Source organism: Schistocerca cancellata, chromosome 7 (assembly GCF_023864275.1).
Source record: "Schistocerca cancellata isolate TAMUIC-IGC-003103 chromosome 7, iqSchCanc2.1, whole genome shotgun sequence".
Taxonomy (NCBI): Eukaryota; Metazoa; Arthropoda; class Insecta; order Orthoptera; family Acrididae; genus Schistocerca; species Schistocerca cancellata.
This window is the reverse complement of record NC_064632.1, coordinates 246,530,975-246,556,138: the sequence shown is the minus strand read 5'-3', so window position 1 is coordinate 246,556,138 and position 25,164 is coordinate 246,530,975. Positions and strand designations below refer to the sequence as shown.

The 25,164-nt window shown below is 43.6% G+C and overlaps 1 protein-coding gene, 1 non-coding gene and 1 pseudogene across 2 annotated transcripts in view; 2 read left to right on the top strand and 1 right to left on the bottom strand.

Annotated features, from left to right (window-relative positions):
• LOC126091923 (cholinesterase 1-like) overlaps positions 1-25,164 on the bottom strand; it is a 379,556-nt gene that overhangs the window by 40,542 nt on the left and 313,850 nt on the right. The window contains exons 6-7 of the mRNA XM_049907243.1: positions 21,425-21,621; positions 5,799-5,985 (exon numbers count right to left, since the gene is read on the bottom strand). Of these exons, the coding sequence (XP_049763200.1) occupies positions 5,799-5,985; positions 21,425-21,621 (384 nt within the window). The remainder of the gene's footprint in view (positions 1-5,798; positions 5,986-21,424; positions 21,622-25,164) is intronic.
• On the top strand, positions 5,542-5,615 carry Trnat-ugu (transfer RNA threonine (anticodon UGU)). Its single transcript has one exon. It is a non-coding gene; the product is annotated as a tRNA-Thr (tRNA).
• LOC126092998 (5S ribosomal RNA) lies at positions 18,083-18,201 on the top strand (annotated as a pseudogene).

Genomic DNA, 25,164 nt, shown 5'->3' with positions numbered 1-25,164 from the left:
AAAGCTTCATCATTATACGGAAAAATGAAACTATTTGATTGCAGCTGTACGTTATCACTAATTTAGTATCGCTCTCACCAGTTCAAAAATGTGTGTGTGTGTCCGCTGACCTCTAAGCCTGTTTTTTGTGATTTGTCAACTCTTTTACAATAGGTGTGTTGTTACTGAGAACTGTGTCATCATTTAATACTTTTAGAATTCGACTGGTGCCTTTTATATACAGCAAGTTTTGGCTATTCATTTCCACAATCTACTGTTTCTGTTTTTGCACAATCTATATATCTGTTTCAATTGTGTTTCGATGGTAGGTCTCGTTCATTACATATTATGTGAAACTGGAGTATGAATTCACTCCTTAGTGCTCTCGTGTCACCTGTGTACCTGCTTATGAAAAACTTATATGTTTGTCCCACCTAGTGAGAGTGGTTTGTTCCTGCATTGCTAAATTTCTCTACGATTCTATTGTTAGCCCTTGGACTTGCACATGTTGTCTGCTCTTTAGGCTAAGATAAGCTTTCAGGGGCATTCTGTTTAATCTGTTAAGTAAGAGTGTAAAGGTAGATTATTTATAACGAGATCCATGTGTAGTGAACGACTGTGCTATTGTCTATGGGCTTCCTGTAGACGAAAAACTCAGATTAATTATTTTGCTTCGTTTTCCATGAAATTCGCATTCTTACCATTTCCTTTACAGTGTAAAGTGTATCTTTCGTTGAGGCATGTCTTCTAGCGGCTCTGCATTTCACATAAGAGACAAATTATCTCATTAACAGACTGGTACCAGTTCGTTATTTTGTGTTGCATTGGATTCGCACTGTTGTCAGATATTATGTTGTCAATTTGCTCCAGAACAATGCTGACACAGCTCCTATTAATGGAAGGTACCTCAGGGAAGCAGTGATTGCTCTGGGCTTGCTCATCTGAGACTGCTAATACCAGGACGCGTTAGAGATTGTTGTTGTTGTGGTCTTCAGTCTTGAGACCGGTTTGATGCAGCTCTCCATGCTACCCTATCCTGTGCAAGTTTCTTCATCTCCCAGTACCTACTGCAACATACATCCTACTGAATCTGCTTAGTGTATTCATCTCTTGGTCTCCCTCTACGATTTTTACCCTCCACGCTACCCTCCAATGCTAAATTTGTGATCCCTTGATGCCTCAGAACATGTCCTACCAACCGGTCCCTTCTTCTCGTCAAATTGTGCCACAAACTCCTCTTCTCCCCAATTCTATTCAATACCTCCTCATTAGTTATGTGATCTACCCATCTAATCTTCAGCATTCTACTGTAGCACCACATTTCGAAAGCTTCTCTTCTCTTCTTGTCCAAACTATTTATTGTCCATGTTTCACTTCCATACATGGCTACACTCCATACAAATACTTTCAGAAGCCAGCCGCGGTGGTCTCGCGGTTCTAGGCGCGCAGTCCGGAACCGCGCGACTGCTACGGTCGCAGGTTCGAATCCTGCCTCGGGCATGGATGTGTGTGATGTCCTTAGGTTAGTTAGGCTTAAGTAGTTCTAAGTTCTAGGGGACTGATGACCACAGCTGTTAAGTCCCATAGTGCTCAGAGCCATTTACTTTCAGAAACGAGTTCCTGACACTTAAATCTATACTCGATGTTAACAAACTTCTCTTCTTCAGAAACGCTTTCCTTGCCATTGACAGTCTACATTTTATATCCTCTCTACTTCGACCATCATCAGTTATTTTGCTCCCCAAATAGCAAAACTCCTTTACTACTTTAAGTGACTCATTTCCTAATCTAATTCCCTCAGCATCACCCGACTTAATTCGACTACATTCCATTATCCTCGTTTTGCTTTTGTTGATGTTCGTCTTATATCCTCCTTTCAAGACACTGTCCATTCCGTTCAACTGCTCTTCCAAGTCCTTTGCTGTCTCTGACAGAATTACAATGTCATCGGCGAACCTCAAAGTTTTTACTTCTTCTCCATGTATTTTAATACCTTCTCCGAATTTCTCTTTTGTTTCCTTTACTGCTTGATCAATGTACAGATTGAATAACATCGGGGATAGGCTACAACCCTGTCTCACTCCCTTCCCAACCACTGCTTCCCTTTCATGCCCCGCGACTATGCCTTCCCACGCCATAACACCTGGAACACCGAAACGATCACCTTCGATATTGTTCCTGGATGCATAACGTACCTTCAGTTGGCGAGAGGTGGGCACAGGCGATGAACCCAGGAACACTTTCGAACCTGACAGCTTTTGTGATGCAGGTGTTGTGGTGTAGGGAGACTTCATATTCACGATCTTGAAAGTTGTAACGGGACATTCTCCTAGCATTACGTTTCCTCAACGGTAGTTGAGGTTGTCGATACCAGTATTATTTTCTTTCGAATTTTGGACAGGTCAGTATTACCTCAGTTACTTTTCTGAGAACTCTCATGTAATTTTATACACAGTATTTCATATTTCAAGCTAAAATTTATGAAAAGGAATTACTTTATAAATTCAGTTTCGATGCTATAATCGATAAATACTAGTCCTGAATGTAGATTTAAAACAATTTTTTAAAGAAACATTTGAAATTACGAATTATTTGCACATTTAAAATTTCTATTGTTAATTGCGCAGTCCTGTACTGTTTACTAAGTTTACTTCTGGATTCTTTTATGAAATAATAATTGAAATTAATAATGTAACGAAAACTAATAGGAATTCATTCGTTTAGAAAAATTGTAAACCCTTTGGAATATTGTTATCTCCGCTGAGTGAGAGAGTAGTTGCCGGCCGGGGGTGGCCGAGCGGTTCTAGGCGCTACAGTCTGGAACCGCGCGATCGCTGCGGTCGCAGGTTCGAGTCCTGCATCGGGCATGGATGTGTGTGATGTCCTTAGGTTAGTTAGGTTTAAGTAGTTCTAAGTTCTAGGGGACTAATGACCTCAGAAGTTAAGTCCCATAGTGCTCAGAGCCATTTGAAGAGAGTAGTAAGCTTGCCTCTGATGTGATCGGACATATTTTTGTATAATAGGTGCGAACAATGTAATGTCGGTTTTATTAATGTGAAAAATCAAAATACTGTATCGATGTACTAAAATGTGAGAAAATCAGAGGAAAATATATTTACGAAAAATAAAACTCTGCTACAACAGTCTTCCAATTAATTTATGTCAAGCCAACCGTGTGGACCCGATGTTAGATTTTTAGCTTCAAGAATCAGACCCTTAGACAAGAAGAACTGGAGCGATTTCAGCATGACAAGCTAAGTAAACCTGAAAGTTTATTGTAATCTTCGCTCCTCTGTAATCTTCATGAAAGATTTTGCTTATTAATTACTTGGACTGGGCATTATTTCATGTGGAGAACAGATGGAAGAAGGAAGGAGGGGGGGGGGGGGCGAGATTACAAAATCAAGCTATAAAATAATTCTCTGCTGTAAGGTTGTTTCAGAAAAATCATTTGCAAAACATTAGCAACCAAAATTATTCCCATGCAAGAAATACTATGTTGCTCGTCTCGACATTGCATGTGGCGGTACACACGCTTTTGAACATCATTTGTAGTTTAGCATTTAATTTAGCTTTGCGGCTGCTCTGCTTGCTGTGCTCCACTTTCTAGAGAAGTTTTACAATATCGAGGTAAGTGCAAGGACAGTTTAGGGCCATAGTCATACAGTTACATTATGTATACAGAACAATATCGTTACACAGTTAATCAGTGATTAGGTCAGATAACTTGCATTCAGTTTGGAGGTTAATTTCTTGCTATACAAAGTACATGTCAGTGAACAGAGTGATATACACGTGTGTCAAACATTTTTCATACTATGAGTCTTATTTCGCAAGTTAGGTACGTAAACCAGCAGTGGACTTTTATTAAAGTAATTTGGATAAATTATTTTGTCAAAATTTGGTAGTTCATTTGATGTGTAACTTTTGACGGGTTTTATTTTGGCTTATTATTGAGAGTTAGTTAATTAATGACGTGTTCCATTGATCAATTTTACGGTAACCGTTATGATGTGGAACAGGTCAAGTGGATAAGACATGGACACACGAATGAAGGTTCTTTTTTTATTTTTTTATTTTTTTAATCCTAAAATTTTTATTACCTACCCCATTCCCTGAAATGGCACAAAATGCATATATTATACCTGTAGATTTATTCAAGAATTGATGAGTGGTGTAGAAGAAGTTGTCAAGAAGATAAAATTTCAATTTCTTTTTAAAACTGTTACTAATGTCTATCATCTGGTAATTTATCGAAAAGTTTTACGGCAGCGTATTTTACTCCTTTCTGTGCCAAAGACAAGTTAAGTAGAGGATAGTGTAAGTCTATCTTTTTTCTGGTATTATAATCATGAATGTCACTGTTGTTTGTTGTTTTTAAATTGGTCCATGTTGGTGAGAGCAAATTTCATTACTGAGTAAATGTACTGTGAGGCTGTTGTAAGGATTCCTAACTTTTTGAAGAGATGCCTACAAGATGTACGGCTATGAGTCCCAGAAATTATTCTAACCATTTTCTTTTGAGCAGTGAATACTTTTACCTAAGTGTTGATTTACCGCAAAATATTATTCTGCATGACTTTCAGAGAGTGAAAGTATGCAAAATATGTCAGCTTGCTAATTTCTATATTCTCAAAATTAGCAATTATTCTGATTGCAAGAGTTGCTGAACCTAGTAGCTTTAGGAGATCCAAAATATGAATTTTCCAATTACGATTCTTATCTATATGAACCACCAAAAACTTAGTATCCTCTACCCTGTCTACTGACATCTGTTGACGTGTTATATTTATTGAAGGAACTGTACTCCTTGCAGTAGAAAATTGGATGTACTGTGTTTTTTCAAAGTTCAGAGCAAGCCCATTCGCAGAAAACGAATCAATAACATTATTTGTGTCATTTTCTATTGGGTTTATTTTACTGGATTAATAATGATGCTTGTATCATCAGCAAACAGTGTCAGTTTAGCTTCTTGTTTCAGATGAGAAGGGAGGTCACTCACATGTAACAGCAGGGGACCCATAATCGAACCCTGTGGAACACCTAATACAATTTCACCCCAGTTAGATGAAGTGGGAAACTTCTTTAAATCACTTAAACCACATAAAGAAACTTTTTGTTTGTTGTTGTGTAGGTATGACTTAAACCACTCATATTCTGTTCCATTTATACATAGAATTGTAATTTCTGTAACGTTGTGTCGTGGTTCACGCAATCAAACGCTTTGGATAAGTCACAGAACATTCCTATTGCTAACATTTTACTATTTAAGAGTGTTGACAAGTGTCCGCTGTGACGTCAGGGAACACACCACTGTTCACTCGACTTCGCAATACAGGCATAAGTAACCACATTTTTAAGTATATATGAAGATAGTAACTGTTCTCGGAAGAACAGATATCATTGATGACCGTGCAGCTTCTCTAGAATAAATGATAATTAATTGAAACCCACAGCTACCGACAGGTGTTGTTGACGTACCTCGATGGGGACAGTTGAAAATGTGTGCCCCGACGGGAACTCGAACCCGGGATCTCCTGCTTACATGGCAGACGCTCTGTGTCCTCGGTGGCTCAGATGGCTAGAGCGTCTGCCATGTAAGCAGGAGATTCTGGGTTCGAGTCCCGGTCGGGGAACACATTTTCAACTGTCCACATCGAGGTATATCAACAACACCTGCTGAGGGTTTCAATTAATTATCATACATTTTAAATAATTAATTTTGTGTACACCCACTCACAGTCCACATACATATAAAGATCTTTTTTTTTTTAAGCAGGAAAGTTAGAAGCGGCGGCAGTGAAGCAGAGGTGACGTACGGCCGACGAAGAAGTGTCCGTCGTGCTTGGTGACGCCGACCATCATGGGCCGCCCTCGGTAGGCGCTCCAGGGCGCGCACAGCTCCCGCGGCGAGGCGGGCAGCACGGCGGGGGAGCGCAGCCGCCTGTCCTGCACCACCGGCGTCACGCCCACCAGCGTGTCCACGTCGTTGTCCCAGAACGACATCTGCGGAAACAGCAGGCGAGCACGAGGCTCGCGTGTTTATCAGCGAATCACACAAGCACCGGGGCTGTCTTTAGGGTCTACAGGTCACTGGGCTGAAACTGTGGTGCGGGCCCCGCCAGGAGAAACCACACTGATGAGACAAAACATGATGCCCACCTACACTACTGGCCATTAAAATTGCTACACCAAGAAGAAATGCAGATGATAAACGGGTATTCATTGGACAAATATATTATACTAGAACTGACACGTGATTACATTGTCACGCAATTTGGGTGTATAGATCCTGAGAAATCAGTACCCAGAATAACCACCTCTGGCCGTAATAACGGCCTTGATACGCCTGGGCATTGTCAAACAGAGCTTGGATGGCGTGTACAGGTACAGTTGCCCCTGCAGCTTCAACACGATACCACAGTTCATCAAGAGTAGTGACTGGCGTACTGTGACGAGCCAGTTGCTCGGTCACCATTGACCAAACGTTTTCAATTGGTGAGACATCTGGAGAATGTGCTGGCCAGGGCAGCAGTCGAACATTTACTGTATCCAGGGAGGCCCGTACAGGACCTGCAACATGCGGTCGGGCACTATCCTGCTGAAATGTAGGGTTTCGCAGGGATCGAATGAAGGGTAGAGCCACTGGTCGTAACACATCTAAAATGTAACGTCCACTGTTCAAAGTGCCGTCAATGCGAACAAGAGGTGACCGAGATGTACACAAATGGCACCCCATACCATCACGCCAGATGATACGCCAGTATGGCGATGACGAATACACGCTTCCAATGTGCGTTTACCGCGATGTCGCCAAACACGGATGCGACCATCATGATGCTGTAAATAGAACCTGGATTCATCCGACAAAATGACGTTTTGCCATTCGTGCACGCAGGTTCGTCGTTGAGTACACCATCGCAGGCGCTCTTGTCTGTGATGCAGCGTCAAGGGTAACCGCAACCATGGCCTCCGAGCTGATAGTCCATGCTGCTGCAAACGTCGTCGAACTGTTCGTGCAGATGGTTGTTGTCTTGCAGACGTCCCCATCTGTTGACTCAGGGATCGAGACGCGGCTGCACGATCCGTTACAGCCATGCGGATAAGATGCCTGCCACCTCGAATGCTAGTGATACGAGGCCATTGGGATCGAGCACGGCGTTCCGTATTACCCTCCTGAACCCACCGATTCCATATTCTGCTAACAGTCATTGGATCTCGACCAACGCGATCAGCAATGTCGCGATACGATAAACCGCAATCGCGATAGGGGCTACAATCTGACCTTTACCAAAGTCGGAAACGTGATGGTACGCATTTCTCCTCCTTACACGAGGCATCACAACAACGTTTCACCAGGCAACGCCGGTCAACTGCTGTTTGTGTATAAGAAGTCGATTAGAAACTTTCCTCATGTCAGCACGTTGTAGGTGTCGCCACCGACGCCAACCTTGTGTGAATGCTCTGAAAAGGTAATCATTTGCATATCACAGCATCTTCTTTCTCTCGGTTAAATTTCGCGTCTGTAGCACGTCATTTTCGTGGCGTAGCAATTTTAATGGCCAGTAGTGTAGTTAATAGCTTGTTTGTGCGTCTTTGGAACGAAATAAGTCACTGAGTCAGCGTATCAGGGATCCGACAGTTTGTTGGTTTGTGGAGGTATCTGTCCGCGCACAGGTCATGTAATTCGCGTAAATAACGAGCAGCTGGTTAGCATACGCGATGATGACTCCCGACACCGACCCGGATGGGTTCCACAGGATTTACATCAGGTGAATTTGGCGTCCGAGACATCAACGTGAGTTCACTATAATGCTCCGGCTCCGAGATACGGACAATTATACTGGTGAAAGATGACGCGGCCGTTGGGGAAGACATCAAGCATGAAGGGATGCAGGTGGTTCGCAGCTGTCAGCGTGTCTTCGAGTATTACCACAGGTCCCATGCAAGTGCAGGAGAATGTCTCCCATAGCGTAATTCTGCTCCCACCATCCTACGTCCGCGGCGGGCTGCACGTTAAGAGCCACCGTTCTTCTCGACTACGGCGTTTGTGGAGACGACCATCGACATAGTGTAGCAAAAATGTGATTCACCCGAAGAGCCGAGACTTTTCCATTGATCAAAGGTCGGATACTGATGTCCCGTGCCCACTGCAATCGTAACTGACGATGTCATTGGGTTAATTAGCAGTGGTCTGCTGTGAAACTCCATGTTCAAAAATGTACGATGAACGGTGTGCTCCGAAACACTTGTGCGTGCGCCAGCAGTGTGCTCTTTTGGCAGAGATGCCACAGATCACCATCTATCCTGCTTTACATATCAGACAAGCCTCCGAACCCAGCCCTCTGTGTAGAATCGTGGACGACCAACCATTTAGCGCCTAGTGATAGTTTCACTGTCTTTCTACCTGTTTCCGTAGATGCTCGCGACAATAGTACGTGTAGATTCGACCAGCTTCGCCGTTTTCGAGATACTCGTTCACAGGCTCTGCGTAATAATAACCTGCTCTTTGACAAAATCGCTTATCTCAATGGATTTGCCCGTTCGCAGCCGATATTTTCCCTAGTGTGATTCCCCGTCCTTGTCTGCTCCAGTTGCATATTTTTGCCATCGCGTCACGTCCCCACAACGCCATCAGGCGATATCCAACGTTGCGGAGGACAGTGGTCCTAATGTTTTGGCCTATCAGTGTTTCTAGTGTCTATACAACCCTAAAAAATAACATTACAGAGCAATTTTCGAATTACAAGTCTTTAAACGCAATACGAGGTGCATTCAAGTTCTAAGGCCTCCGATTTTTTTTCTCCAGACTGGAAAGAGATAGAAACATGCGCATTGTTATAAAAAGAGGCCGCGTTCATTGTCAATACGTCCCAGAGATGGCAGCACCGTACGGCAGATGGAATTTTACCGCCAGCGGCAAGAATGAAAACTGTTTTAAATACTTAAAATGGCGACGTTTTCCTTACTTGAACAGCGTGAAATCATTCGTTTTCTGAATTTGCGTGGTGTGAAACCAATTGAAATTCAAAATGGTTCAAATGGCTCTGAGCTCTATGGGACTCAACTGCTGAGGTCATTAGTCCCCTAGAACTTAGAACTAGTTCAACCTATCTAACCTAAGGACATCACAAACATCCATGCCCGAGGCAGGATTCGAACCTGCGACCGTAGCGGCCTTGCGGTTCCAGACTGCAGCGCCTTTAACCACACGGCCACCAATTGAAATTCATCGACAGTTGAAGGAGACATGTGGTGATGGAGTAATGGATGTGTCGAAAGTGCGTTCGTGGGTGCGACAGTTTAATGAAGGGAGAACATCGTGTGACAACAAACCGAAACAACGTCGGGCTCGCACAAGCTGGTCTGACGACATGATCGAGAAAGTGGAGAGTATTGTTTTGGGGGATCGCCGAATGACTGTTGAACAGATCGCCACCAGAGTTGGCATTTTGTGGGTTCTGTGCACACAATCCTGCACGACGACCTGAAAATGCGAAAAGTGTCATCCAGGTGGGTGCCACGAATGCTGACGGATGACCACATGGCTGCCCGTGTGGCATGTTGCCAAGCAATGTTGACGTGCAACGACAGCATGAATGAGACTTTCTTTTCGTCGGTTGTGACAATGGATGAGACGTGGATGCCATTTTTCAATCCAGAAACAAAGCGCCAGTCAGCTCAATGGAAGCACACAGATTCACCGCCACCAAAAAAATTTTGAGTAACCGCCAGTGCTGAAAAAAATGATGGTGTCCATGTTCTGGGACAGCGAGGGCGTAATCCTTACCCATTGCGTTCCAAAGGGCACTACGGTAACAGATGAATCCTACGAAAATGTTTTGAAGAACAAATTCCTTCCTGCACTGTAACAAAAACGTACGGGAAGGGCTGCGCGTGTGCTGTTTCATCAAGACAACGCATCTGCACATCGAGCTAACGTTACGCAACAGTTTCTTCGCGATAACAACTTTGAAATGATTCCCCATGCTCCCTACTCACCTGACCTGGCTCCTAGTGACTTTTGGCTTTTTCCAACAATGAAAGACACTCTCCTTGGCCGTACATTCACCAGCCGTGCTGCTATTGCCTCAGCGATTTTCCAGTGGTCAAAACAGACTCGTAAAGAAGCCTTCGCCGCTGCCATGGAATCATGGCGTCAGCGTTGTGAAAAATGTGTACGTCTGCAGGGCGATTACGTCGAGAAGTAACGCCAGTTTCATCGATTTCGGGTGAGTAGTTACTTAGAAAAAAAATCGGAGGCCTTAGAACTTGAATGCACCTCGTACTTAAGGTTTATTGTTTTACTGTTTAAAATTTTGCTATTCACTGAGGTGACAAAAGTCGTCGGATACCTCCTAATACACTAGACTCTCGCTAATCCGGCCATTCCTGGCACATACGGGTGTTGGATTAGCGGAAGTGCCGGATTATTGAGTATCTGAAATTTATTGCATTAATGTATTTTGTTTTTTATTTATTTTGAAAACATAGGGGATCTAGTATGATATACTTTATTAAACCGAAGGATACAATTTTAAAACATGGAGGATGTACTTTATTAAATCCAAAAAATAACCCTCGGTTCGATGTAGGGCGGTGGTGGGGTGAGTGGACTACTGTCGCCTTTTGTGGGGTTATAAACCACTGAGGGCTACGGTGGGGACGAAGCCTCTCCGTCGTTTCTAGGTCCCCAGTTCCATACAATACAATACAAATCCAAAAATGCATTAATTGTCAAAGAAAACTTAGTCCTTGAGAGTATACTGCACATAATAATACAGTCGTATCACTCACTGTGAAACATGTCCCCAATTTTTAACTGTCGCAATGATGATATGCAACGGTTGCATGCTTTATCACGCAAGCGCTTTACAAGTATTACATAGGTACTGCATGTATCTGGTTGTTGCATAATGTACTCCAGGAAGACCTCGGCAGTTTCAGCACCAGCAGTGTGAGAAATCTTCATGCTCTCTCCTCCTGTGTCCTCTTCTTTATCACTTTCATAATTACTTTCTTGCACGCTTTTAATTATTTCTTCATCTGTTAAAGTTTGGTCCGTATCACAGTTTTCCTCATTCAGCCACTTAGTAACATCAATTTCTTCTCCTCCTGGAAGGTTGTGGAACATGTCAATGTACAAAGCAATTGATAATTCCGAATTTACTGGCTCATCGCTGTCACTCACTACTACATCCAACTCGGCATCAATGGATAGCCATAATTGTCTCCAGCTCTTCATCATCGTAGCGCTCTCCACTGTATCCCATGCTTCGGCTGCTTGGAAAACATCACGTATGTTAATTGCTTTCTACGCCTTCAGCATAGTCTCGATAGAGTCGTTTTCACTTAGATTCAGCAAGGAGACGAGAAGTGAATCTCGATAATGACGTTTAATTGATTCCAAAATTCCCTGGTCCATGGGCTGAATTCGGGCTGTCACACTGGGTGGAAGAAAGAGTGCTTGTATACCATCGGACTTTAGAGAAACATTTGAAGGATGACTGGGAGCATTGTCAGTTACAAGGATAGCTTCCAGTGGAAGCTTTTTCTTCTTTAGTTCTTTCCTCACTGCTGGTACAAACGTTTTATGGAACCACAGAGAAAATATTTGTCTGTCCATCCACGCTTACTTCTGGGAACACTACTGAACTGGTAGAGTATTTGTGTCAGTGTGTCAGCGTGTTGAAAACAGCGTGGATGTTGGTATTTTCCAATCACCATAAGTGGTAGTTTATGACTCCCGTTTGCGTTACAACACGCCATTAATGTTACGCGCTGTTTCTCTTCCTTGTAACCGCGAGCTCCCTTCTCGTTCTTGGCAGCTAATGTTTTTGAAGAAAGCATCTTGTAAAAGAGCTCTGTTTGATCAGCATTATACAACGCATCAGCAGGTAAATCTTCTTCCTCTAATATCTTCTGTATCTTGCTTACAAACTCATCAGCATCCTTATAGTTAGCTGAGCGACTTTCCCTGGTGACTGTCAGCTGCCGAATGCCATGTTGTTTTTCCAGTTTGATAGCCAACCTTCACTCACTGCAAACAAGTTACTACCACCAAGTTGTTTGTTAAATGCAGCTGCTTTTTCCTTTATAATCGAGCCACTGACTAGAATTCCTTTACTGCGTCGTTATATGACCCATCTACAAACAGCTACGTCCATTTCTTCATTCTCACTCTTTCGCAAAAACTCACTATCCATTTGTCTTGAGTACTGTCAAAAAAAAAAATGGTTCAAATGGCTCTGAGCACTATGGGACTCAACTGTTGTGGTCATGAGTCTCCTAGAACTTAGAACTACTAGCCGGCCGCGGTGGTCTAGCGGTTCTGGCGCTGCAGTCCGGAACCGCGGGACTGCTACGGTCGCAGGTTCGAATCCTGCCTCGGGCATGGGTGTGTGTGATGTCCTTAAGTTAGTTAGGTTTAAGTAGTTCTAAGTTCTAGGGGACTTATGACCTAAGATGTTGAGTCCCATAGTGCTCAGAGCCATTTGAACCATTTTTTTAGAACTACTTAAATCTAACTAAGGACATCACACACATCCATGCCCGAGGCAGGATTCGAACCTGCGACCGTAGCGGTCGTGCGGTTCCAGACGGTAGCGCCTTTAACCGCTCGGCCACTCCGGCCGGCTTGACTACTGTCGAATAACATCTTTCTTTTTGATGTCATAAATAGTTGCTCGTCCAACATCGAACTCCGCAACAATGGTTTTCTGCGAAGAAAGCTACAATTACAAATACAGTATATAAAGCATTGTTTAACTAAGCATTGTCCCGCACGATAATTCATTGTGCACGTTTTTTTGGATGTGCGCCGGACTAGTGAGAGGCTGGCCTACTGAGGGCCGGATTATCGAGAGTCTAGTGTATTGTGTCGGACCTCCTCTTGCCAAGCTGCCGCGCGGGGTAGTCGCACGGTCTGAGGCGCCTTGCAAGGTCCGCACGGCTCCCCCAGTCGGAGGTTCGAATCCTCCCTCGGGCATGGGTGTGTGTGTTGTCCTTAGCGTAAGTTAGTTTAAGCCACATTCAGTAGCGTGTAAGCTTAGGAACCGATGACCACAGCAGTTTGGTCCATAGGATCTTACCACAAATTTCCAGTATCCCAGCGTTGTGCAGCAACTCGTCATGGCATGGCCGTCGGATGTTCCCTGCAGAAATAATGAACCATGCTGCCTCTACAGACGTCCAAAATTGCGGAAGTGTTGCCGATGGACGAGTTTGTGCGCCAACTGACCTCTCGATTATGTACGATTATGTACGATAGGATTCATGTCGGCCGATCTGCATGGCCAAATCATTCCCTCGACTTTTTTCAAACTAGTCGCGAATAATTGTGGTCTGGTGACATTGCGCATTGCATCCATAAAAGTTTCATCTTTGTTTGGTAACATGAATTCCATGAACGGCTGCAAATGGTCTTTCAGTAATCGAGCATAACTGTTTCCAGTCAATGATCGGTTCAATTGGACCAAAGGACCCAGTCCATTCCATGTAAACACAGCCCATACCATTATGGAGCCACCACCAGCTTGCACAGTGCCTTGTTGACAACTTGGGTTATATGGCTAATTGGGGTCTGCGCCAGTCTCGGACCCTACTGTCAGCTCTTTATCATCTGAAATCGGGACTTACCTGACCTCACCACGGACTTCCAGTTATCTAGGGTCCAACCGATGAGGTCAGAGTCCGGGAGAGGTGCTGCAGGTCGTAACGTGCTGTCAGAAAAGGCACTCACGTCGGTCGTCTGCTGACACGACTTATTAAGGCCACATTTCGCCGCAGTGTCCTATCGGATACGTTCCTCGTCGTCCTACTTTAATTTCTGCGGTTATTTCACGCAGCGTTGCTTGTCTGTCAGTTCTGACAACTCTACGCAAATGCCGCTGCTCTCGGTCGTTCAGTGAAAGCCGTCGTCCATTGCGTTGTCCGAGGCGAAAGGTGCTCCTTGAAATTTGATATTCTCTTCACACTTTTGGCGTGCGTCTCTGAATTCCCTAACGATTTTAGAAACGGGATGTCCCATGCGTCTAGCTCCAACTATCATTCTACGTTCAAAGCCTGTTAATTCCCATCGTGCGGCCGTAATCACGTCGTAAACTTTTTCACATGAATCACATGAGTACAATGACAGCTTCGCTAATGCACTGGCCTTTTATACATTGTATACGAGATATTACCGCCATCTGTACGCTATCTCACGACTTTTATCACTTCAGTGTACAACTGTACGCTCAAATGAATTGACGAAGACACTGACTAATAAAATAAGAGAATTGAAATAATTAAGTTATTCAATGAAATTCATTCACGTCGCGGCGATTTCCAAGAATGATTGCCTATTGAAGTCGCGGGGTGCAAACGATTCATATCGAACGTCCGGCTGTAAATCGATCATGCGACTCTTGTGATGGGCGTTATGAGTATGTTTACGGTGGTCACTACAGCAGCAACAAAAGAAGAGCGTTACAAAAATACTTGTAATTACAAAGGAAACAACTTACCTTACTCGTTGTCGGTGTTGTCGTCATGTAAAAGTTCATGTGATTGTACGCTACAGTGACAATTCCCTTTTTGCCATAGCCTGGGTAAATTTTGCCAAGATCATTCAAGAATAACGGCAGTGAGTCACACGCGTTAACTTTTCCCTGTAAACGCAAGTTGTGGAAATAGAGGTGCTGAAACAAGTACAGTTAGTCTCCTTGTCCTGGACGCCCTTCTCTTTTAATGGAAGACTTCACAGATTGTCACTACCACATAACACACTTCTCTGCAAAACCCGAAATAGTCACACTCGGCATTAGGAGATAAATCAGTTTCCGATGCTGTTGCTTGCAAAGTGTAGTCTCGAATCCAGCAAGATAGAAGAATTACGCTTGTCTCGATGGATAATTTGGGAGAGTCGCACCACGTATTCTTCCCGATACTCGTTCGTTTTCAGCACTGTCCGCAATGAAATTGTAACGTTATTTGAACATCGAAACTCCTCTCACGAAGTTTTACACACTTCGCACCACCACAGTCAACACAGTCCCATCTTTCCTCATCCGGTAGTACTCCACATTTGCGACAAAAAGTCAAACAATTTTCTACGCTGGATAAGCATGGAATTAGATTTTTCCATGTGAGAGAATCCGCTGAAGAAACGTCAGAAACACCAGACATCACACTCACTATCGATAGAAATCGTCCGGGTTCCCCAAGCAACTCACAAATAATTCGGGGAGGTATGTAATTTAGAGCAACCGAAGGAACGATGGAAAACAGATAAAAATGACTATTACTAATAATTGATCATAACGCCCGCCACCACAGTCGCATGATCGATTTACAACCGCACGTTCGATTTGTATCGTTTGGATCCCGCGACTTCGATAGGCAATCATTCTTGGAAATTATACATGTCGCTATGAACAAGTATGGTTCTTAAAAGAAGAACGCGAAGTTTTGATTCCTGTCCATGCAAAAATGTGTACTTCAAGATGACATTCTTGTCGCGCCTGCAGCCGGATTATGCAGTCATCTAGACCAAGGGTTTTCAAACCGTGTGTCACAGCTTCCAGGGACGCCGCGGCCTTACAGTAGTGACGTCGCACTGATTTCATAAAAATGATAATTTGGTTTATTTGCTCTCCGCATAAAGGAACAACGTTCATGCTAACAGTAATACCTGGCAAATCAGTGTAGTTACTATGGCAGCGTGGTAGGTGGCAATCAAATCGTACTACGTGACTCATTTATTTTCATTCAACAGTCTGAGGCTTAGTGTTGACGATTGTCTTCTGTTACTTGTGTTTCTCATCAGCATGAGCAACTTTTTAAATGTAAGTGCAATCATTTTCGGTTGTGGTTTGTCTTCAGTGATTTGTTTCTCTCATCAGGATTAACTACTTTTTAAATATGGTTACAAAACGTGATATTTCATATGTACCCTGCAGTTCTAAAGGAAAGTAGAGAAAAATGCAGGAACCGTGACGACAGTTACTTGAACTCCAGTTTTAAGTGTACTACTGTGTACGACTACAGTGTGTCTTTTTTTTTGTCAAAGTACTATATACTGAAACCAAGCTTCCTCATAAAATGAAACGAGACTTGGTGTCCAATCTCGGTAATTTGGTAAACAAATCATGAGAATACTTCTCCATAAGTTAAAAGAAATGACAGGACAAAAAAACTTTCGTTGAACAAGCTAGGATCCCTACAAAGGGATCTGGCAGAAAACCCACAGAGATTCTTGTCATACATAAAGCACACCAGTGGCAAGACGCAATCAATACTTTCACTGTGCAATAACAACGGTGAAGTCACTGATGACAGTGCCAAAAAAGCAGGATTATTAAACACGGTTTTCCGAAACTCCTTCACCAAAGAAGACAAAGTAAATATTCCCGAGAACAACTGCGAAGATGAGAAACATAGAAGAAGACATACTCGGTATAGCAAAGCAGCTTAAATCACTTAATAAAGGCAAGGCCTCCGGTCCAGATTGTATACCAGTCAGGTTCTTTTCAGAGTATGCTAATAAAATAGCTCCATATTTATCAATTATATTCAACCGCTCTCTCACAGAAAGATCCGCACCAAAGGCTGCAAAATTGCTAAAGACACGCCAGTACCCAAAAAGGGAAATAGGCGTGATCCACTGAATTACAGACCCATATCACTAACGTCGATTTGCAGCAGGGTTTTGGAACATATACTGTGTTCGAACGTTATGAAGTACCTCGAAGAAAACAATTTATTGACACATAGCACGGATTCAGAAAATATCGTTCTTGTGAAACACAGTAGCTCTTTATACTCATGTAGTAATGAACGCTATCGACAGGGAATGTCAAATTGATTCCATATTTTTAGGTTTCCAGAAGGCTTTTGACACCGTTCCTCACAAGCGTCTTCTAACAAAACTGCGTGCCCATGGAATATCGCCTCCGTTGAGCGGCTGGATTTGTGATTTCCTGTCAGAAAGGTCACAGTTCGTAGTAATAGGCGGAAAGTCATCGATTAAAAAAGAAGTAATATCCGGCGTTCCCCAAGGAAGTTTTGTAGGCCCTCTTATGTTCCTGATCTATATTAATGACATAGGAGACAATCTGAGGAGCCCTCTTAGATTGTTTGCAGGTGATGTTGTCATTTACCGTCTTGTAAAGTCATCAGATGACCAAAACGAATTGCAAAATGATTTAGGTAAGATATCTGTATGGTGCGAAAAGTGTCAATTGACCCTAATAAAGAAAAGTGTGAAGTTATTCACATGAGTACTAAAAGAAATCCGCTAAATTTCGATTGAGTGATAAGTCACAAATCTGAAGACTGTAAATTCAACTAAATACTTAGGGATTACAATTGCAAGTAACCTAAATTGGAACGATCATATAGATAATGTTGTGGGTAGAGCAAATCAAAGACTTCGATTCATTGGGAGAACACTTAGAAGGTGCAACATATCTACTAAAGAGACTGCTTACACCACACACTTGTCCGCCATATTCTGGAGTGTTGCTGTGCTGTCTGGGATCCGCATCAGGTGGGACTGACAGATGACGTCGAAAAAGTACAAAGAAGGGCAGCTCGTTTCTTATTATCGCGAAATAGGGGAGATAGTGCCACAGACATGATACGTGAACTGGAGAGGCAATCATTAAAACAAAGGCGTTTTTCGTTGCGACCGGACCTTCTCATTTCAATCACCAGTTTTCTCCTCCGATTGCGAAAACATTCTGTTGGCACCCACCTACATAGGGGAAATGATCATCACGATAAAATAAGAGCAATCAGGGCTCGTAAAGAAAAATTTAATTGTTCGTTTTTCCCACGCGTCATTAGAGTGTGGAACGGTAGAGAGACAGCTTGAAGGTGGTTCATTGAACCCTCTGCCAGGCACTTAATTGTGAATAGGAGAGTAATCACGCAGATGTAGATGTAACAAGGCCCTACGAGTTTTGATACCATTTGCAACATCCTACTTGTGTGAGGTTCGTTTTCCAGTGTTGGGAGTCATCATCACCAAACATAGTACGCGAATGAATAGAGAGAAGGGAGTGCGAGTCATAATTTCCAATCTCATGGCGTGATTTGAAGAGCTCTTGATGATGAAGGAGCCAATGGTCTTGCTACAGCGGTAACACCGTTTCCCGTCAGATCACCGAAGTTAAGCGCTGTCGGGCTTGGCTAGTACTTGGATGGTTGACCGTCTGCGTCTACCGAGTGCTGTTGGCAAGCAGGGCACACTCAGTCCTCGTGAGGCCGATTGGGGAGCTACCTCGCTGAGAAGTAGCTGTTTGCTCGACGGTACTGATTTAATACAGTGAAAGTGGGCATTTTTATTTGCAGCGGGAGAGCAAACAGCGCGGGTGCCAGAAACCGATGGTGCTGCCTCGTCCTTTTTTGTAGTTATCTGCTACGAGTCTCAGCTGCTTCCTTTAAAACTGTCCCAATAACTAGACGCATTAAGAGAGAGTTCCGCCACCATATATTTTTCAAGCTGCATTAATCATGTCTGGCGATAGTACTCAGTACATCGGTCGTGAATTATGCGAATGCTTTGACTAATATAAGTTTTCACTCAATGGCAAGATTCTCGTGAACATCTGGCTTCCTCAGTCCTAGGTCGTCTTTTACTGAGCCAAGGAGGGCTCTAATCTTGGCTGGCGAACGAAATAAATTTTGGTATTCTATCTTCATAAAATCTGTCCTCTCTTTGAAGATATTCCCGCAACATATGGTAAGAAAGCCGCTGATCTACATGCATCTTCTACTGTTTCCGGCGAGGGTCAAATATCGAATGCACGAAGGATCTGTTTCTCTATGTAATCATTTTGTACTAACACGTGCTTGACGCGTTACATCTCTTGTGTCAAGCCTTCTGCGTCTAAGACGGAGTAAGCCCTCATTTCCAACGTCCGCAGTACTCCGGTACGTTCGTGAATAGAGACAAGAGTTACACTTTAAGTAAGATTTAGAACCCTGTTTTATCTGACAAAACAACGATCGATGTCTCGGTCGGCAGAATGTATCGGCAGTCGTTCTCGATAACGATCCATCACTTTTGCTATCGCTTGCGCTAGAGGGCAGCAACGTCGATTTCTCGCTCATGTGCTGTTGTGCTGATCTTCCCCAGCAAAAAAGAAAGCACTGCCATTGATGGCATAGATCACTTCTAGCAAACAGCGTTCTCACGTGAAACTCATGGCCAGATGGATTGTGATAGGGTTAGGTATACATGATCTGGCTGCAAACGCGACTAGAATGTCATTGTTGCTTTTTCAGCAGATTTATTTTTAGATACTAACCTAAGCAGAGGCGACAGTAGATCTTTTAGAATGATCACCATGCAAGTGTGGGTGTGGAGTGGCTGCACTCAATATTTACAAAAAGTGTGAGTGTAGACTTCAGTTTGAAGCGGCACTTCCCCTCGAGGGCCCGGAATTTCCCATTCAGCGCCTGCTTGCAACCCCCACCACTCCCCAGTGCTCTCCTCACATGCGCCCCGCCGACTCTGTATCTACCAGCCACATTATTCTGCGCACACCTTACTCATCGTCAAGGTTCCAATGGACCACAGCTGACCCTAACAAGGGAGAACCACTGCATTGTGTAGCACACACATCATAATCCTTTCACATCAGCTCCTGCCATCCATTAACAAGTAATGTATTCCCTGAAACATTCAGTGTCATCCCAGACCGCTGGTTACAGACTGGCAGCAGCCACAGTAGGGAATTACAGAAGGATGCTGAAGATTAGATGTGTAGATCACATAACTAATGAGGAGATATTGAATAGAATTGGAGAGGAGTTTGTGGCACAACTTGACAAGAAGAAGGGACCGGTTGGTAGGACATGTTCTGAGGCATCAAGTGATCACAAATTTAGCATTTGAGGGCAGCGAGGAGGGTAAAAATCGTGGAGGGAGACCGAGAGATGAATACACTAAGCATATTCAGAAGGATGTAGGTTGCAGTAAGTACTGGGAGATGATGAAGCTTGCACAGGATAGAGTAGCATGGAGAGCTGCATCAAAGCAGTCTCAGGACTGAAGACCACAACAACAACATGTAGGCTGTCGTTAACATAACAAAACAAACGGCTGCGTTTGGTGTCCTGCCTTGACCGGGAAGCATGGTCTGCCGACGAATGGAGTTGCACTGTGTTTAGCTACAAATCGTCATTCTGCATTTCCCTGGACGACCATTGACAGTGAGAATGTCGGGGCCCAGAGATAGGTCCCATTCTTTCTATACTTTGTAGAGACAAAGCAATGTTAGGCGTGCTGTCATAACCATCAGAAATGTCTTTGGGTCACAGCTGATAACGATTGAGGGAACTCAATGGTACAATGGTACACCTGGACATCGTGCATCCTCTTGTATTGCGAAGTATGCGAAAGTATCGTGGTGCCATTTTCCAACTGGACAATGCTCGTTCACATACGGCACATGTCTCAACGAATTGTCTGCGTGATGTTGAGGTATTCGCGTGGCGGTCAAGATCCGTAGACCTGTTCCCAATAGAACGCAGGTGGAGAAGGAGGAGATTAGTCTTTAATGTCCTGTCAACGATGAGGTCATTACAGATGGAGCAGAAGTTCGGATTAGGGAAGCATGGGGAAGGAAATCGGCTGTGACCTTTGAAAAGAACCATCTCGGCATTTGCCTGAAGCGATTTAGGGAAATATCGGAAAACCTAAACCAGGATGGGCAGACGTGGGTTTGAACTCTTGTCCTCCCTGTGCGAGTCCAGCGTGCTGACCACAGCGCCACCTCGCTCGGTCAACACGCGGGCAACCAGCTCGGATGTTCACTCTGTCGCAGTGCCAGCATCCAGGACTTCGAGGAACAGCTACAGCAGTTGTGGGCCAGCTTACCTCAAGAGAGGATACAGTGGCTTCGTGACACCTTTCCCAAACGAATCAGTGCAGGCCAGAGGGCGAGCAACGTAATATTGATCAGTGCGATCATACTGCCGATTACTTTGTAAATCTGACTTCGATTTTGTGATCACTAAAATAACATCACACACCCTCTCAACGTCTGAAGTTTCATTTCGTTTCGTCCTCTCCTTTTTTCCAGCCAGTGTATTTTATGTTATGATACCACCTGCGACTACGAACTCCTTCACTGTGATACTACTAAAACCGTTTTAAGATGGCGTGTACATACGTGGCATTGCTCTTAAGAACTCCCACTTTCTCATACTATACAGATATGCATACAAGACCAGCAGTTGCCTAGTGCTACACATGAATGTCAATCAGCTGGCTGTACAAGACAACTTATCTTCATAATTCGTGAACACTGGTAATACTCCCACTTTTATGGAGTACTAGCTACTTTAAAGCCGTTTTACGTGCAAAACGTTAACACAAAAATCTAAAAGCTTCTCACGTTATGTTTTTTCCGAAAAGAAGACCATAGAAATGAAAGTTAGAATAAATACTTGCTGCGTGTTCCATGTAAATATCGGAGAGATTTGCGATGGGGACGGAGCGCAGACAGCCGACCATCTCCTCGGGTCTGGTCGAGTTGCAGCCCGCGAGGCGCGCGATGTTCTTCGCCGCCCTGAAGGCGTCCTCGGGCTTCTCCATGGCCCACGCCGCGTGCGCAGACCCGCTCATCGGCAGCACTTGGTGGAACAGCTCTGCAGGCAGCGTGTCAAAGGGGTACTGTACGTCCTGGGATACTCACTGCGGACTTGCAAAGGTAATCAGACACGGAGAATAGAGATATTATGCAATAACTCACTTATCTTGCTAAATATCTATACGCTAAGGTGACAAAACTCGTGGGATACCTCCAAATATTGTGTCGGACCTCCCTTTTCCCGGCGTAGTGCAGCAATTCGACGTGTCTGGACTCAACAAGTCGTTGGAAACTCCTGCTGAAATACTGAGCCATTCTGCTTCTATAACCCTTCCGTAACTGCAAAAGTCTTTCTGGTGCAGGAATTTGTGCACCAACTGACACCATGATTATGTCACATTGGTGTTATATGGTATTCATGTTTGGCTACTTGGTTAGCCAAATCATTCGCTCGAATTGTTCAGAATGTTCCTCAAACCAATCGCGAACAGTTGTGCTCCAGTGACTGTCAACTAATAAAATAAATGGCAGTAAAAGGTATGCAAATGGCCGAACATAACAATTTCCAGTCAATGATCGGTTAACTTCGACCAGAGGACGGAGTCCATTACATGTAAACACAGCCTACACCATCATGGAGTCACCACCAGCTTGCACAATACCTTATTGACAACTTGGATCCATGGCTTCGTGGTGTTTGCGTCACACTCGAACCCTGCCCTCAACTCTTACCAACTGAAATCTACACGTACATGGTTACTCTGCAATTCACACTTAAGTGCCTGGCAGAGGGTTCATCGAACCATTTTCATACTGCTTCTCTACCATTCTACTCTCGAATGGCTCGTGGGAAAAAGGAACACCTATATCTTTCCGTTCGAGCTCTGATTTCTCTTATTTTATTACGATGATCATTTCTCCATACGTAGGTGGGTATCAACAAAATATTTTCGCATTCGGAAGAGAAAGTTGGTGATTGGAAATTCGTAAATAGGTCTCACCGCGAAGAAAACCCCCTTTGTTTTAGTAGCTACCACCCCAACTCGTGTATGATATCAGTGACACCATCAACCCTGTTGCGCGATAACACGAAACGAGCTGCCTTCTTTACACTTTTTCAATGTCCTCCGTCGATCCTAACCGGTAAGGATCCCACACCACGAAGCAATATTCCAGCAGAGGACGGACAAGTGTAATGTAAGCTTTCTCTTTAGTGGATTTGTCGCATCTTCTAAGCGTTCTGGCAACAAAGCGCAGTCTTTGTTTCGCCTTCCCCACAATATTATCTATGTGGTCTTTCCAATTTAAGTTGCTCGCAATTGTAATTCCTAGGTATTTAGTGGAATTGACAGCCAATGGATTTGTGCGATTTATCGCATACCCTAAATTTATCGGATTTCTTTTAGTACCCATGTGGATGACCTCGCACTTCTCTTTGTTTAGTGCCAATTGCCACTTTTCGCACCATACAGAAATTCTCTCTAGATCATTTTGTAATTGGAATTGATCGTCTGAAGATTTTACTAGATGGTAAATTACAGCGTCATCTGCAAACAATCTAAGGGGCTGCTCAGATTCTCACCTAGATCATTTATGTAAATCAGGAAAAGCAGAGGGCCTATGACCACCTTACGGAACGCCAGATATCACTTCTGTTCTACTCGATGATTTACCGTCTATCACTACGAACTGTGACCTCTCTGAGAGGAAATCACGAATCCAGTCACACAACTGAGACGATACTCCATATGCACGCAATTTGATAAAATAGTCGCTTGTGAGGAACGGTATCAAAAGCCTTCTGGAAATCTAGGAATATGGAATCGATCTGAGATCCCTTGTCGACAGCACTCATTACTTCATGGGAATAAAGCGCTAGCTGTGTTGCACAAGAACGATATTTTCTGAATCCGTGTTGGTTATGTATCAAAGTCATTATGTTCAGTATATGCTCCAAAATCCTGCTGCAAATTGAGGTCAGTGATATGGGCCTGTAATTCAATGGGTTACTCCTATTTCCTTTCTTGAATACTGGTGTGACCTGTGCTACTTTCCAGTCTTTAGGAACAGACCTTTCGTCAAGTGAGCGGTTGTATATGATTGCTAAGAAAGGCGCTATTGTGTCTGCATACCCTGAAAGGAACCTGATTGGTATACCATCTGGACCGGAACACTTGCCTTTCTTAAGTGATTTGAGTTGTTTCGCAGCTGCTAAGATATCTACTTTTATGTCACTCATGCTAACAGATGTTATGGTTTCGAATGCTGGAATATTTACTTCGTCTTCTTTCGTGAAGGAGTTACGGAAAACTGTATTTAGTGATTCCGCTTTAGTGGCACCGTCATCGGTAACATTTCCATCGCTATCGCGCAGTGACGGTATTGACTGTTTTTTTGCCACTGGTGTACTTTACATACGACCAGAATCTCTTTGGGTTTTCTACCATATGTTGAGAGAATGTTTCATTTCGGAAACTATTAAAAGCATCTCGCATTGACGTCAGCACTAAATTTCGAGCTTCCGTGAAACTTAGCCAGTCTTGGGGATTTTGCGTTCTCCTGAATTTGGCATGAATTTTTCGTTGCTTCTGTAATAGTGTTGTGACGTGTTTTGTGTACCATATTGGATCTGTCCCGTCTCTTATTAACTTATGCGGTGTGAATCTATCTATTGCTGTCGATACTGTAACTTTGAATTCGAGTCATATCTGGTCTACACTTACATAATTAGCTTGGAAGGAATGGAGACTCTCTCTTAGGAAGGTATCAAGCGAATTTTTATCTGCTGTTTTAAATAGATACATTTTGCGGGACTCATCCGACTGGGCCACGATTTCTCGATGGTCTAGGATCCAACCGATTAAGTCACGACACCAGGACAGACGCTGCAGCCATTTCGTGCTGCACTCGCATCGATCGTCTGCTACCACAACCCATTAATGCCAAATTTCGTTGCACTGTTGTAACGGATACGTTCGTCGTACGGCGCACACTGATTTCAACGGTTACTGCACGCAGTGTTGCTTGTCTGTTAGCACTGAGAAACCTATGCAAATGCCACTACATAAGTGAAGTCCTTCTGCCACAGCGTTGTCCGTGATAAGAGGTATTGCCTGAAATTTGGTATTCTCGGCACACTCTTGACATTGTGGATCTCATAATATTGAATTCCCTACGATTTCCGAAATGGAATGACTCATGCATCTAACTCCCATTCCGCGTTCAAAGTGCATTAATTCCCGTCGTGCAGTCGTAATCATATCGGAAACCTTTACACACGAATGACCTGAGTACAAATTGCAGCTCCGCCGATGCACTACCCTTTTATACCACGTGTGCGCGATGCTACCGCCATCTGTATATGTGCATCTCGCCGTACCATGACTTTTGTCAGCTCAGCGTAAACTGAAATTTCAAAACGTTACAATATATTAAATAAATTACAGTGACTTTGGAATACCAAAATGTCTTCCTTCAAACAATAATAATCATCACGATCAACCAAAAGTTATTAACAGCTTATTAAAAACAGACAAAACGATACTTGTAAAAATCTACTAATCAACGGCAGTGAGTCATTGATTGAAATTCAGTGTCTTTC